The 15,803-nt window shown below is 52.3% G+C and overlaps 1 protein-coding gene and 1 pseudogene across 1 annotated transcript; one reads left to right on the top strand and one right to left on the bottom strand.

The window, feature by feature from the left end:
- Positions 1 to 1,212: 1,212 nt before the first annotated feature.
- Positions 1,213 to 14,002, top strand: Slc4a11 (solute carrier family 4 member 11). The gene is made up of 19 exons (XM_028755609.1): positions 1,213 to 1,390; positions 2,650 to 2,712; positions 5,515 to 5,679; positions 5,775 to 5,824; positions 6,083 to 6,314; positions 6,395 to 6,476; positions 6,915 to 7,038; positions 10,167 to 10,370; positions 10,444 to 10,537; positions 10,632 to 10,757; positions 10,839 to 10,952; positions 11,031 to 11,163; positions 11,384 to 11,457; positions 11,930 to 12,188; positions 12,366 to 12,472; positions 12,559 to 12,727; positions 12,814 to 12,987; positions 13,148 to 13,513; positions 13,622 to 14,002. The coding sequence occupies exons 2-19, from the start codon at positions 2,667 to 2,669 to the stop codon at positions 13,683 to 13,685; spliced, it is 2,583 nt and encodes an 860-aa protein (XP_028611442.1). The 5' UTR covers positions 1,213 to 1,390; positions 2,650 to 2,666; the 3' UTR covers positions 13,686 to 14,002.
- LOC114610594 lies at positions 7,249 to 8,412 on the bottom strand (annotated as a pseudogene).
- Positions 14,003 to 15,803: the final 1,801 nt, after the last annotated feature.

Raw genomic sequence — 15,803 nt, forward strand, 5'->3', positions numbered from 1 at the left:
CACTCTCTGTTCCTCTGAGACAGACAATGGTGCAGGAGGCCATAAACACTCTGGGGTGGGGGTGGGTGCTCTGGGCTCCTTTCTCCTCAATAAGGAGAGAGTTGGGGAAGTTGTTCCTTAAATCTCCAGAGATTTTCTGGAAGGGGGGGTGGTGTTGGACTAACCAGGTATTGGGGTGCTGCTAGGAAGCGATGCAGAAGACAAAACGTTCACAGACATGAAGAGACTGGAGTGAAAGAAGGATCTGGACCCCGAGTCTGCCATCCTGCCTGGCTCTTCAGCTTTCCTGACCCTCCACCCGGCAACTCCAGGAGTTCAGGGCTAGGATTTTAACTAAAAGATGCTGAGAGGAGTGCCTAAGAGCTAGGTGGAACAACATGCATGTAACCTCTCCTCTCAGGGCCTGTTTACCCCAACAAATGCAGCCTGTGTGTGTGTGTGTGTGTGTGTGTGTGTGTGTGTGTGTGTGTGTAGAGGAGACTTCAGGACCCTCCATACCTTCAATCCGAATGCCAACCTAGGTGATCATGCTTATTTATTTTTTTTATTTTTTATTTTATTTTTGTTTTTCTTTTTTTTTTTTTTTCGAGACAGGGTTTCTCTGTGTAGTCATCTGTGTAGACCAGGCTGGCCTTGAACTCAGAAATCCGCCTGCCTCTGCCTCCCAAGTGCTGGGATTAAAGGCGTGCACCACCACTGCCCGGCTTTGCCTATTTATATACAAATTCCCCCAACACTCCAAATGCCCGCCCAGCTCACCCTACCACGGTTGAGCGACTGTGGAGAGAACTGTGTGGAAGCTACCACGGAGTGGGGCGGAGTGGCTGGAGAACAGTACTTTGCTTAAGTGTGTGCTCCAGGGACAATACGAGGTTCAAGGTCTGTAGAATCACTTACTGGGAAGCCACCGGGTTTGTAGAAAGGGGTGCTCATCGCACTTACCAGAACTCACCACAAGCCGCTCTCCATAGACCCAGCCACCTCGTAACCTGGAAGAGGATGCGGAACAGAGGGCGGAAGCCAGCGGGTGGACACGCGCGGGCGTGGGCGGCTTAGGGCGCTAGCCCACGGGCAAGTGCAGAAAGCGGCGTGGGCGGGGGTTGGGGACCGCCCTGGCGGTCGGGGGCGTGGCGAGGGCAAAGGGGCGCGGCAAGGGCGGGTTGGGGGCGACTCAGCAGCCCGAGGGCGTGGCTGGCAGTGGCGCTCAGCTAAGGTAGGGGCGGAGTTCCTCCAAGCTTTTAAAACCGGCGCGCCCCTGCCCTCGGGGCTCCGGCGAGTGGCCCTGCACTGTGGGACTGTTCGGAAACTTCGTAGTTCCTCCCAGGCCGGCACCCCACGACTCTCAGGCCTCCGCACGCGATCCGCCGCCGATCCAGAACAGACCTCGCGGGTGAGGGCGCGACGTCGGCTGGAAGCAGCCTCACACCGCACGGTTAGGAGCGCAGCGCGGCGCGGCTCGCAGGAGTGTCACCGGCTCCGGCTGCGAGCCCGCCCGGAACGACGGAGTCCAGAGTGAGAAGCCCGGGTCTCGGCCATGCCAGGCGTGTACGCCAGCGCCGGCCGCTCAGGCCTGGGTGGGCGAGAGGCTGTGCGGGCTTCGAGCCTCCGGGGGCGGGTTCGACCGAAAGAGGTCTGAATGCCAGTTCGCGCGCGCGCGCGCGGCAAGGGGCGTCCGGGGACGCCGTGGGCATCCTGTCGGTGTTTGTTCTGCGTTCGCCGTCTTAACACGCCCTCAGCAATTGAACGAAAGATGTAACGTAACCGGCAGAGGGGGTGGGGGGAGCTTCGGTGTCCTCAGCACCGGATTGCGTGCCGCCGCCTAGAGTTACAATCCATCAGAGCCGGGTGTATCCGACCACTCACCTGCACGTGGGTGTGGTCTGTTCCTCTATCGCCCCGAGTGCCTCCGAATCCTGCCCATCCACTCACTCTCAGTGGCTGCGAGTGTGGACTACCTTTCTTTCTCATGCACGCTCCTCCCTCCCGTGCGTCCTTCTTTGCACAGACATCCCAGATCGTAGTACCTCCAATCTTAGTGTGTTCTGCATATCCACTCCACCCCTTCTTTCTGGGACAATGGCTCCTTTCTGGCATCTCAGGACACGGTGCAACCCTGAGACAGAGGCAGTTGCTGGGTCGGCCCCCTGGGTGACCCCCTAGGCCATTGAAGAGGTTGGAAGAACTGCGTCTGAGATGGGCTTGTGTGGCAACCAGGGCAGATTCTGAAGAGAGGCTCATGGACACACCCCCACCTCAAAGTTCTGGGCGAGGCTGGGTTGGATCCAGGGAGGAGGCGATTTCCAGTTGCCTTCCTCCAGAGCTGGATGGGGTTCAGTCAGAGACGCTTGGGTTAATGAACTGAATACTGATGACAATTTAGTGATGACATGACCTGAGAAAGTACCCTTTACTTCCCTTGCATGCATAGGAAGTCCATAGTAGACGGACAAATGGATTTAATACCCTAGAGTAAGGATACTCTCCCCAGGCACTGTAGGCTCCCCTTGGTAGAGTCAATACCTCTTGAAGCGGGCTTGTGTTTGTTCCTAGGAAGGATGAGGAGTCAGCAGGCATGGGGTGAATTAAGGCACAGGAGCTGTCCAACACTGGTCCACAGGTTTGGTGACTACTCTTTGGCTTCTCTTGTAGAAAATTGTCCTTGGACCATGTCACAGAATGAACACTGTCAGGACTCCAGTGAATACTTCTCAGGTGTGTATCTAGAAAATCTGGGGAACTCAGCCCACATACCTACCAATGAAGGCACGGCAGAGCCACTTGTCCGTAGCCCAATGATGGAGTGGTTAGCTCCCACCAGTCCGAAGGCCATGTGGCTTGCCAAGTAGGCAGCTGATGAGACTGGCCAAAGGCAAACAACCAGGGGTGCTGAGGTCCAGGGAGGGCCGATAGCTACCAGTACTGCTTGCAGTTTTCATTGTTCCAGGGCCCTTCATATCTGGCCAGCTTAGACTATGTGCTTTGTATGGATGGCCTTGACTGCTTGCTCAGTCCTCATTCAGTTCTGGAGAGAGAGGCTACAATTGTCCCTGCTTCACCTGGCTAACTTCTTCTCTACATTTGGCTCCATGCTGCTTATCTGTCTACCCTTTGTTTCTCTGTTTTGTTTCATTTGATTTTGTTTGAGAAAAAAAAAAAAACAAAACCCTCATGTAGCCTAAGCTGGCCTAAAACTCCCCATGTAGCCAAATATGAACTTGAATTTCCAATTATATTCAAATATATTAAGATTACAAGCTTGTGCCACCAAACCAGGTTTACAGGGTACTGGAGCTTGAGCACTGAGTTTCGTACATGTTAGGCACATGTTCTACACACGGAGCTGTGTCCCTAGCCTCCCATGTTGTTTAGTAGCACGGCATTTAGGCATCCCAGTGACATGTTTTTACCCAGATCCCCAGGGTGTGAGGGCTCTTTGTGTCAGGCTGGTAACTGTCAGGTTAGGTTGATGGCCGTGCTACTTGGAATGGCATGGCAGGAGACCTAAGAGGTCTGAGAGCCAAGGCTAAGGAAAGGTAGGGCCCAGGAGGAGAAGGATGCCCACGCTGGGAGCAGCAGCAGAAGCCACACTGAGCATGACTGCTGGAGGAGCCAAATGGATTTACTTAATTATTTAGGCAGAGTCTCATATAGCCTAGGCTAGCCTCTAGATCACTATGTAGCTAAGGATAACTTTGAACATCTGAACCTCTTGCCTCTTCCACAAGCCTGTGCTACCTGGCTCCCCTCCTAACCCAAGCACTTTTAAATAAGGTGGGCCCACATTAAGGAAGGTGGTAGCCATGACCTCCACAAGAAAGGCAGGGGGGGATTGCTCTTGGCTCACTGATTCTCCAGGCCTGGGGCTGGGATGATCACCAGGTCCGGAGCTCAGGATATCGAGGTACGAGGCCTGGGGTGTTCAGAGGGAGCTAAAGGGCAGGAGTGGAAATGAGTCAGGGTGAGTCACTGTCTGACAGGCGTGGGCATGCCACTGACCTGTCCCTGTCCCTGTACAGGTGTTTGTCAGTCATTAGTGGGGTCTGGATTACAACGTCCTCTTTCCTAAAAGTGCCCACAGATGTGGAGCTCTAGGACAGTCTGAAAGAGGTTCTGGCTGGGCTGGAAAAGAAAACTCAAGGAAGAGGGTGTCAAATGAGCCCGAAGACAGCCCTGGAGGGAGAGACTCTCTGCTGGCTCACAGGACAAGAGTGGGCATGCGTGCCTCTGGCCCTAGCTGACTGGCCCAAGGAGAGATAGAGAGTCTGACTGACCAGAGGCCACAAGGCCTAAGGCAGGAATAACAGGCTGGCTTGGACTGTGATTTTTCCCCCCCAGGGCTACAGGGAAAAGGGACATTTTCATGTTACGTAGAACCCTTCCTGCTATATCTTGGGTTAGTGATAGGAGCCAGACTGAAGAGGCCTTCCATCTTCTGGGTGTTTCACAGGCTTTCTTGCCTCCTGGGTCTTATTCAACTGCTGAACTGAGTCTCAGCCTTGATGTTCTGCCCTGTCTTACCTGCCCTCCCTGGGAGGAGGGCTCCAAACCCTGCACCAGTGAGGCAAGGGAGGTGAAGGTCATTTGGATCTGCAGCGGCTTCACCTTCCCCGGGGTTCCCAGCCTGAGAAAGCTGGAAGAAAGCAGTCTTTGTTATTTTATGTTTGTTTTTACATATATATATGCATGCACACACACACAGCCAATACAGACTCTTGATTTGAGCGTGTGTTTGTGTAAGTGCATATGTATACAAGGCCAGAAGAGAGTGTCAGCTCCTTTGGAGCTATAGTTAGGAGTCTGTGTGAGCTGTCCAGCCTTGGTGCTGCACGTGATCTGAGTTCCTAGCCTCGTGATTAAGCAGCCTGTGCTTATCTTAACCACTGAGCCATCTCACCAGCCCAACTTTTTGAAATAGAGTCACACTAAAGCCCAGGTTGGCCTGGAACTCATGTAATCCTCCTGCCTCAGCTTCCTGAGTGCTAGGCTTTACAGAAATGAGCCTCTTGCACAAAGTGTTTGTTTGCTTTTTGTTTTTGTTTCTAGACTGGGCCTAATTGTGTAACCCATACTAGCGTTAAACTCCTGCCTCAGCCTCCTGAGCTTTACATTGTAGGCATGTGCTGGCCTGTAACTCTGTTCAGGCTGACCTTGAACTCATATAGATCTGTCTGCCTCTGCTTCTCAAATGCTTTCATTAAATGTGCCACCTGACCTGACCTACCATTACTGTTTTTAAGCTGAAACGTCAGAGTAGTACAGAGCCCTGGTTCTTTAAAGTTGGCTACAAAAGATCACCCAGCAGGGGCTTCAGCTCTGTGTGCCAGCTGCCACACATTGAATAGGGCCAGGCAGGACCAGCCTTCCTGCCTCCCTAAACCGAAGCTCCCTCCTTGACTGATGGGAGGGCTCTTACCATCAGGGGGTGCACTTGGGGGATGGAGCATGGGTACCCCTGCCTTGGGCTGGGAGCCCCTTCGTATGGTGGCACTGATAGATGATCTCTCCTGGTGACAGCTGCCACTCTGGGCTACTTCAAGAATGATACGGATGATAGCCCTGAAATCCGGGAAGACAGCCTGGGGGATGAGGTCTTTGACACTGTCAACTCCTCCATTGTGTCTGGCGAAAGCATCCGTTTTTTTGTCAATGTCAACCTTGAAGTGCAGCCCTCCAAATCTGGTATGGGGATGGTAGATGGCTTCACCCTGCTGAGGAGACCTGAGAGGGTGAGGCAGCATACTGAGCTCTCTCTCTCTCTCTTCCTACTCCTCCAGACATAGAAGCTGCAACTGGTGGCTGTGTGCTCCTACACACCTCCCGCAAGGTGAGGCCCATCCTCCAGGGCTGTGCTGGGTCTCCAGTTAGGGTTCAAGTGATCTGATTCCCTTATATCAGCTGTGCTGTTCCCGTGTTCCTGGGCATTCCTAAACAGGGATCTCAAAGTAGCCCAAGCCTGAGCCTTCTCTCCTGGATACGGTTCCTGGTGGGCAGCGATATTCATAGACTGTTGTGGAGGGCAGGTTGGGGCAGTCAGCACAAGGCTCTAACAGCCTGTGTGGTTCTGTACCTGGGGTCTCTACAGTATCTGAAACTAAAGAACTTCGAGGAAGAGGTCCGTGCACACCGGGACCTGGATGGCTTCCTAGCACAGGCCAGCATCATTCTCAATGAGACAGCCACCTCCCTGGATGATGTGCTCCGAACTATGCTAAACCGCTTTGCCCAGGACCCCAACCATGCAGAACCTGACTGTGACCTGGACCTGCTCATGGCCAAGCTCTTTACAGATGCTGGAGCCCCCATGGAGAGTAAAGGTAAGGCCGTCTCCCTGCCCTGCCACGTGATGGTTTGGCCGCAGCAGCTGATGCTCCTGTATCCTTTTCTCTGTCCTCAGTCCACCTGCTGTCAGATACCATCCAGGGAGTCACCGCCACTGTCAGAGGGGTACAGTACGAGCAGTCATGGCTCTGTATCATGTGAGTTGCCATCCTACCACCAACATACCTGGTCCCTTACTGTTATCCAGAGCTAGCCCAGGTATCTCATGTCCCTGGAGAAACTGGCCTTCACACAAGGGACACAATTGTGACGGCATCTCCAACATGGGAAACAGGATACGAACTCTCTGCTCCATCTGATCTTCTGTTTTAATGTGTTTGGGTGTTGTGTGTACACCATATGCATGCCACAGATGCCAGAGTTCCTGGTGCATCGTAAGCTGCCATGTGGGTATGGGGAATTGAACTCTGCTCCTTTGAAAGAGCTGCCAGTGCTCTTTACTGCTAAGCCATCTCTCCAGCCCTTCTGTTGTCTATTTTTTCCCCCTGGTAACCTCTGTCACAGGCTTGGCAGGGTGGCAGGAGCCTCTGCTCCTGAGGGTGGCAACTGCCCTTTGGCTCTTCTCTCCTGAGCAGCTGTACCATGAAGGCCCTACAGAAGCGACATGTGTGCATCAGCCGCCTGGTTCGACCACAGAACTGGGGGGAAAACTCCTGTGAGGTTCGCTTTGTCATCCTGGTGCTGGCTCCACCCAAGATGGTGAGTTTCAATCTTGGGTGCCTTGTGAGGCAGGTCCCCAGGTTGCTCTGCCCTTCCCCTGGGGACATCGCTACAGGCCACCTCATACCTGCTCTTCCTGTCTGTTTGATGTGTATTGGAGATGTTCTTGCAAAGTCCCTATTGCATCAGAATTTCCCTGAAAATGCTCAAAAGATTGGCTTTCCTACTGAAAAGAAATGCTTTTTACTATTACTGGTTCAGGTGGCTGGCAGTGTAGACTGGTGGCAAGGCAGGTACTCAGCATCCACAAGGCTCTGGGTTCAAGTCCCAGTGTAATGACTGTATGCACTGGGGACATTCTTTGGCTGGCCTCCCACCAGCCTTCCTCCTTTAGGGTTTGCCGGACAAGGACCTTCACTCCTTGGATCTTACTTTTTGTTGGGGCTGAAACTGGTCCAGTCTGGGAGTTCTCCCAATAAGGAAAAGGCTTAAAACCCTGAATGGGGAACTGTAAGCCCCCTGCCCAAAGCCATAGAAGAGCCTTAATAGATAAACTTTGACTAGCTTCTGCTCTTTGTGCTTTTTATTGTTCCCTGCTGGGGACAGACCTCAGGGCTCTCCCATACACACGGAGCTGGGCACATGCTGTCACTGACCCACACCTCTACCCTTCGTTAGTGCTTGTGACACAGGCTGGAGGCTGGCCTCGAACTCTACATCCTCTTGCCTTCCCAGTGCTGGCCTTCTCCCAGGACATCCACTTTTCTTTCTTTTCTTTTATTTATTTTATGTGCATTGGTGTTTCCTCTGTACTCCTATCTATATGAGGGTGTCAGATCCCCTGGAACTGTAGTCACAGTCATGAGCCATATGGGTGCTGGGAATTGAACCCAGGTCCCCTCAAAGAGCAGTCAGTGCCCTTAACCGCTAAGCCATCTCTCCATCTTCAACAGCATCCACTTTTCATTAGCTTTTTTTTTTTTTTAGATTCAATAAAATTTTATTTTCCCAAATGTACAGCTGACTGAACCTGCCCACGCATCCTCACCAGCAGCCGGGGGCGTCTCCGCTATTTGTGCTTCTGGTGTAAATTACTTGGGCTCTGTGCTTTGAAACCAGCTTGATGAGTCCTTTACTAAGTAGCTCCTGAAGGGCTGCCCTGGCCAAGGAACCTCGAGTCTTCAGTCTCTCAGAGACCACAACTGGAGTAATGAGCTTGTAGTTGGGCACTTCCTTACAGAGTTTGTCGTATGTAGCTTTGTCAAACAGGACGAGATTGTTCAGCTTGTCCTGAACTTTGCCTTTGGACCACTTCTTCTTTTTGGCCTTGCCACCAGATTTATTTACGGGATCTTTGTCTTTTTTGGCCGACTTTCCGGCATCTTTCTTCTTCTTGTCGTCTTTGGGCGGCATGGTGAAACTCAGAGAGTAGTGTGGACCACTGCAGCCTCACTAAGATGTTGGGGAAAAAAAAAAGCTAGCTTTTTTTTTTTTAAAGATTTATTTATTTTATGTATGTGAGTACACTGTTGCTGTCTTCAGACCCACCAGAAGAGGGTATCCGATCCCATTACAGATGGTTGTGAGCCACCATATAGTTGCTGGGAATTGAACTCAGGACCTCTGGAAGAGCAGTCAGTGCTCTTAACCCCTGAGCCATCTCTCCAGCCCCTTTCATTAGCTTTTTGATGAGTCTGCCTGACTCTAGTGCAGGCTGCCTTCTCTGGATTTTCTGAGTACAAGGAATAGGGGGGCTGCCCTACCAGTAGTCCTATAGATATGCTGCCTATAATATTCCTGTGCTAGAAGAAAAGAGAGCACCTCCTGAGTTACAGGGAATGGTTCTGGCAGTGTGGCCAGAACAGTGGCCTTGAGGAAGTCAGGCTGCACCCAGCATGGACACACAGTAGGCATAGTCCGGACTGTCGCTCCAAGTCTGACAAAAGGGCCTCCTGAACCTTGAGTGACGGAGCGAACAAGCCATATGTTAGCTGTCACTGATGGGTAACTCAGAGAATCAACTTGAAGGAGGGAAGATCTATTTCAGCTTGGGGTTTCACCCCTTGCCTGGCTGGCTTCGTGGCTTTGGAGCAGAATATCATGATGGCAAGTGCTGTTCTGGGGGAACAGAACTGATGCCCTCATGGCAGCCAAAAAGCTGGCTCTGGCTCTGTGGCAGCAGGCTGGCATAACATATGTGATGCTCTGAGTTTGATCCCCAGCACCTCACAAAAAGTGGGGGTAGGGTCCTGGGACAGGATACACCCTTCTAAGGAGTACTTCCCAATAACCTACTTCCTCAGCCCAGCCCCACACTGTCGTTTCCATTGCCTCCCAGTCATGCCAGGAAACTGTGTCAGAGTGTGACTCCATGATGAGGTCAGAGCCCTCAGGACCCACTTAATCCCCCTTCCCCCCTTCAGATGGGGGTCAAGCCTTTCAATACATGAGTCTTTTTTTTCTTTTTTTTTTTTCGAGACAGGGTTTCTCTGTGTAGTTCTGGCTGTCCTGGAACTCACTCTGTAGACCAGGCTGGCCTCGAACTCTTGAACTCAGAAATCCGCCTGCCTCTGCCTCCCAAGTGCTGGGATTAAAGGCGTGCGCCAACACCGCCCAGCTCAATACATGAGTCTTTAGGGGATGTTTCATACCCAGACCTTAACACTTGATCATGTCAGGTAAGAGAATAAGGTCTGATGGGCCTGGACCCCTTTCCGAGTCAGACAAACCAGAAGACACCCAGGCCTGCTGAGACATGGCTAGGGATGTGTTAAGCTCCATGTGACTTCTTGTCGGTGTGCAAGCCTTCTTGCTCAGGACAATGTTAGTGTCTGACTTATAAGAAAAAAATAGTAAGCAAGGCATGGTGGCTCATTGCCTGTAATCCCAACACTTGGTTAGCTGAGGTACAGAGAATGCCATGGTTCTAGACCAGCCTGGTCTACAGAGTGTGTGCCTATCTCAAACAAACAGAAAGGAAGGAAAACCACCAGGCCTGTGGTGGTTCTGGTGACCTACTGGCCCAGGTGTATGAGTGTCAAGGCACATTTAATGCCTGAGCTTACGGAACCCACTGCCAGCTGCCTGTGCATGACTGCACTTTGCAAAGACAGGGTTTCCTCTGCTGAGGGAGCTGGAAGTGAACCTGTACCATCCTCTGTCCCCAGAAAAGCACCAAGACTGCAATGGAGGTGGCACGTACATTTGCCACCATGTTCTCAGACATCACCTTCCGCCAGAAGCTCCTGAAGACCCGCACAGAGGAAGAGTTCAAGGAGGCGTTGGTGCATCAGAGACAGCTGCTCACCATGATGATGCCGAGAGCAGCAGGGCACAGCATGAGCTCCCTCCACACTCACAGACACCCTCAGGTACAGGAGAGAGTCGGCGTGGCGAGAGGAGCATGGGCCAGCCAGGGCTAACTCGTTCTCTCTTTTCTCCCAGCCCCCGAAATGCAAGGACTTTTTCCCTTTCGGAAAAGGCATCTGGATGGACATCATGCGCAGGTTCCCTGTGTACCCACTGGACTTCACCGACGGTAGGTGCCCAGCCAGAACTCAGCCTTTCAGGCCACGAAGCCACATGTGCCTGCTATGCATCCTCGGCCAATGCTGTCTGTCTTGGGTTCCTAGGCATCATTGGGAAAGGCAAGACTGTGGGCAAATATGTCACCACCACGCTCTTCCTCTACTTCGCCTGCCTCCTACCGACCATTGCTTTTGGATCCCTCAATGATGAGAACACAAATGGGGCCATCGGTGAGGGTCTGGGGGCGGTAGGGATGTGGCAGGAAGAAGGACTCTGGGCAGTGGTGACCTCTGACCTTACCACCGTCACAGATGTGCAGAAGACCATAGCCGGACAGAGCATCGGAGGCCTCTTGTATGCACTGTTCTCTGGGCAGCCCCTGGTGATACTGTTGACAACTGCACCCCTGGCCATCTACACCCAGGGTACAGTGGGGTTGAAATGGGAGATGGTCCTGGAACCCAGCTCAGCTCTGACTGTCCATCCTGCCTTGTTGTGTGCAGTGATTCGAGTCATCTGTGATGACTACAACCTGGACTTCAATGCCTTCTATGCGTGGACAGGCCTGTGGAACAGTTTCTTCCTTGCGCTTTATGCCTTCCTCAACCTCAGCCTGCTTATGAATCTCTTTAAGAGGTGATTGGTCCTGGGCTACAGGGGCAGGAGGTGTGGGTCCGTGTCATGCCAAAGCCCTATAACCCCAGGATAGTGTGTTCTCCAAGAGCCTGAGGTGGGCTTATCAGGAGTGGTCCCATTAAGGAGCATTCTTTCATGGGGATGGTCTAGGCAGGAGTTCAGGGAAGCCTTCTCTTCAGTAATTACCCATACATACTTGAGGCAATGCCCCTCTTTGCAGGTCAACAGAGGAAATCATTGCTCTGTTCATTTCCATCACGTTTGTGCTGGATGCTGTCAAGGGCATGGTCAAAAGTGAGTACAAGCCAGGTGTGCGCACACGCCTTTAACCCTATCACTTGGGAAGCACAGGCAGGAGGATCTCTGAGTGTGAGGGCAGAGGGGGAGGTATCAAGCTAAGGTGGTTCTTCACATGCCAAAGATGCTGTAGGAGCCATGGCTGGCACAGAGCAGCAGCACTACGTGCTGCTGAAGGGGTATAGCTTCTCCAGGAGAAACTGGAGATGGGGCAGAGACACTGGGCCAGGCATGATGGGGTGTCCGGTACAGTAGAGGCTTGGGAGACAAAAGATAGACAAACGGTGGCTCCTGGTTGACTGGGAAGGGTGGGGCTCTCTCCTATTCCTTCTGTCTCCCTTTATGCCCCCCCCCTTGCCTTCTGCATCCTGACCTCCCTTGGGACACCCCTCTGTCCTATTTCTGTAAAGAAGCTAAGCTACAGCCTCCCAGGTACCAGATGGCTTAGGCCTGTTGACCTGTCCCACAGTCTTCTGGAAGTACTACTATGGTCACCACTACCACACAAAAAGGACTTCCTCCTTGGCAAGCCTGTTGGGCATTGGCCAAAGCCCCAACACCAGTCTCCACACTGCACTCAACACCAGCCTCTTGTCCAGCCCCATAGAGATGGCCACAACCAGCAGCCCTGGCAGCACACACTCTGGCCAGGCTACAGCAGTGCTCAGCCTCCTCATCATGCTGGGCACACTCTGGCTGGGCTACACCCTCTACCAGTTCAAGAAAAGGTACTTTGATCCCAGTGCTTGGGGGGTGGGGGGGAAGCGGAGGCAGGAGGATCTCAAGTATGAAGCCAGTCTAAGCTATACTCTAGTTCAAGACTTCCTGAAAAGAAGCGAGGGGGCTCACGGGGTGCGGGCCAGCCCGCCCCAGGCCATGCTGACATACCCGCCCATCTTCTCCAGCCCCTACCTGCACCCATGTGTGCGTGAGACCCTGTCTGACTGTGCCCTGCCCATCGCCGTGCTCTCCTTCTCCCTCATCAGCTCCTATGGCTTCCAGGAAATTGAGAGTGAGTTGGGATGGGAGGGATGAGGTAGGGGTGGTGTATGGCTTTGCTCCCTGGGAACTGTGGGCCAAGCCTGTCCCCTATTGCAGTGAGCAAGTTCCGGTACAACCCAAGCGAGAGCCTTTTTGAGGTGGCACAGATCCACTCTCTGTCCTTCAAGGCCATCAGCAGTGCCATGGGTCTTGGTTTCCTGCTCTCCTTGCTTTTCTTCATTGAGCAGAACCTGGTGGCGGCCCTGGTCAATGCACCAGAGAACAGGTACTGAGGACTGTGGGAGGGTGGGACCAGGTCCCAGACTTCTGACAGCCAACAGAACTCTGTCCGTGTGTGCCTATCTACCTCAGGCTGGTGAAGGGCACTGCCTATCACTGGGACCTCCTGCTGCTTGCCATCATCAATACGGGGCTGTCTCTGTTTGGGCTACCCTGGATTCACGCCGCCTATCCCCACTCCCCACTGCATGTGCGGGCACTGGCCTTAGTGGAGGAACGCGTGGAGAACGGGCACATTTATGAAACGTGAGTATGAATGATCCCTAGAGTCCTAGAGCGAGAGCAGGGGGACAGCCTTGGCCGACAGGTGACCTAGGGAAGAAGGTGGCTTACTTGGAGACGGGGGCTCGGGGGTAATGCAGCCCTAGCTACACCCACATGTAGCCCTGTGCTCTGGGCCCCACAGGATTGTGAGTGTTAAGGAGACGCGGCTGACCGCGCTGGGTGCCAGTGTCCTGGTGGGTCTGTCCCTGCTGCTGCTGCCGTTCCCTCTGCAGTGGATCCCCAAGCCCGTGCTTTATGGACTCTTCCTCTACATTGCGCTGACCTCCCTGGACGGCAACCAGCTCTTCTCGCGTGTGGCCCTGCTGCTCAAGGAGCAGACATCATACCCACCCACACACTACATCCGGAGAGTGCCCCAAAGGAAGATCCACTACTTCACAGGCCTGCAGATCCTGCAGCTGCTGCTGCTCTGTGCCTTTGGCATGAGCTCCCTGCCCTACATGAAGATGGTCTTTCCCCTCATCATGATTGCCATGATTCCAATCCGGTATGACCAGGCTGGGCAGCTGTCAGGAGGGCTCAGCCCAGGGCTGGACTCAGTGGGTGCCTGCTATAACCGCCCACCACTCAGTTTACCTCTCCCTCTACTCTGCAGCTACAATCTGCTACCCCGGATCATCGAGGCCAAGTACTTGGATGTCATGGACGCTGAACACTAACCTGCACCACCCTCCCCTCCTTCAGGCCTGCTCTGTGGCAACACGTGAGGAGCATGAGCTGGCTGTGGCTCTGGCCCGTCCTCATTGCTGCCTTGTGACCTAAAGCCCCCTGGCATTGTGGTTTTGAGAGGTGTGTACTCACTCCTCATCCCATTAACATTTAGTTTGGGGTCAAAAACACTGTCAGGGTGGGGCTAAAAAGAGTGGATATTCTTTTGATAAAAGAGTTGATGCCCAGGAGAGAGCCCATTTCCTTGATTGTATAAGGAACTCGATTGTGCACATTAGTGAATAAAAGTCTTGTTTCTATGCTTGAACATGCTGCCATCCTCCTTGGTACTCCTCCAGACTTGGGGAAGAGCAATCAAACCCACTGCGGGGCAAATAAACAAGTATTTTTTTTTAAGGTTTTTTTTTGTTTTTTTGTTTTTTCGAGACAGGGTTTTTCTGTGTAGCCCTGGCTGTCCTGGAACTCACTCTGTAGACTATGCTGGCCTCAAACTCAGAACTCTTCCTGCCTCTGCCTCCCAAGTGCTAGGATTAAAGGCGTGCGCCACCACTGCCCCAAGTATTTTTTTTAAAACAATTTATTTATTATGTATATGAGTACACCATTGCTCTCTAAAGACACACCAGAAGAGAGCATCAGATCCCATTACAGATAGTTGTGAGCCACATGTGGTTGCTGAGAATTGAACACAGGACCTTGGAAAGAACAGCCAGTGCTCTTAACCACTGAGCCATCTCTCCAGCCCACTGCGGACAAATAAAAGGGACCAATGTTGAGTACCCTCTATATGCTGTGACCCTGTTGAGAGGTCACTACAAGGGATGCATTCTGGGAACAGACCCAGAGGAGACAGGGTTTGGGTAGAGCAAGGTGCTGTATGGTACACGAAGAAAGTAGCTGTAGACTATGGCTAGGGATGAGGACAGGAGCGCCCTGCACAGCCCACTGATGTGATCTGGAGAACTGGATGTTGACTATTCTCTTCCTGTTCCAGCGAATTACTGAGCCCTCCTGCCTTTGGTCATTCCTGTCTCTGAAGCACATCTGTTGCCAAGTCTTGACAAAACAGAACAGAATGCCCAAATGGATAGAGTCTGTAGTAACCTGGGGTAGTGAACTCATGTGGGTAAGCACCTTAACAGTCACTTGCTTCTCCACTAGAACCTGACTTCCCTAGTCACAGGTCATCTACGTTCCCCGTGCCAGATGTGAATTTCATCCCTGCAAAGCTGGCCTCTGGTTCAGTCAAGAAGTTGGTTCTCTCCACACCTGTGCACTATATCCACCAATGCATCTTACCTGGCGTTTCCATCATGAAGCATGCAGGGTCAGTAGCTGAGCAGAGGCTCCATGCTTAGCAGCCTTGGCAGCAGCTTCTAGCACTACAGGAGCTGACTCTCAGATAGCCAAAGCAGCAACTTTTTCTGCAATAGGGTCTTGCTGTTAAATTCTGGAAGACAATCAGCAACTGTGGCAAAGCCTTGTTTTAGGGGCCTGTGGGTTACCCACTCCTACCACTGGGATTCCCAGTTAATCACCTATGGCTTCCAGGAGTATCTGGTTTTACCTTTCGTGTGCTCTATAACATTTTAGACACAGGTGATTGTAAACCTTTCCTAGTCACCCTGGTGGGTAATAATTATGCATTATCCAACCATACAGTTCCCCACCCACAAATTCCACAGCAATACCCGACCTCTGCACCCTTCATGAACTAATTCCCTATGGTGGCTTCTTGGGATACACTCACATCTCTTCAGTGATCCTCTGAGTGATCTTCAGTATCCTCTGAGTAACAACCCCTTTATTCTGACAATGAACAGGACAATGGCCACAACGTCCTGAATTGCCAATGCATGTATGTGTTGTCACCTCCAAGAGTGGGCACTGGCTCAACTATGAACAGTAGACAAACCAGAGCTGTAGATGCAGCAGCTCGGTGTTAGTTTTCTGACTTGTGCAAAACCCTGATCTGGTTCCCAGCACCACGAAATAAAAAGTAAATGCCAGACAATAATACTACAGAGAAAATAGAAGACGCCTCCATGCTAGAACACCAGCCTGCACACTAGCAAGAAGATGAAAGGATACACGAATGGCAAGAGATG

Source organism: Grammomys surdaster, unplaced genomic scaffold, assembly GCF_004785775.1.
Source record: "Grammomys surdaster isolate TR1022 unplaced genomic scaffold, NIH_TR_1.0 129, whole genome shotgun sequence".
Classification (NCBI taxonomy): domain Eukaryota; kingdom Metazoa; phylum Chordata; class Mammalia; order Rodentia; family Muridae; genus Grammomys; species Grammomys surdaster.

Coding starts and splice junctions, on each gene's coding strand:
- Slc4a11 (XM_028755609.1), top strand. CDS start 2,667: ATGTCACAGAATGAACACTGTCAGGACTCCAGTGAATACTTCTCAG. Junction 10,538..10,631: donor CCCACTGGACTTCACCGACG/GTAGGTGCCCAG, acceptor TTGGGTTCCTAG/GCATCATTGGGAAAGGCAAG. Junction 11,458..11,929: donor TGTCAAGGGCATGGTCAAAA/GTGAGTACAAGC, acceptor CCTGTCCCACAG/TCTTCTGGAAGTACTACTAT.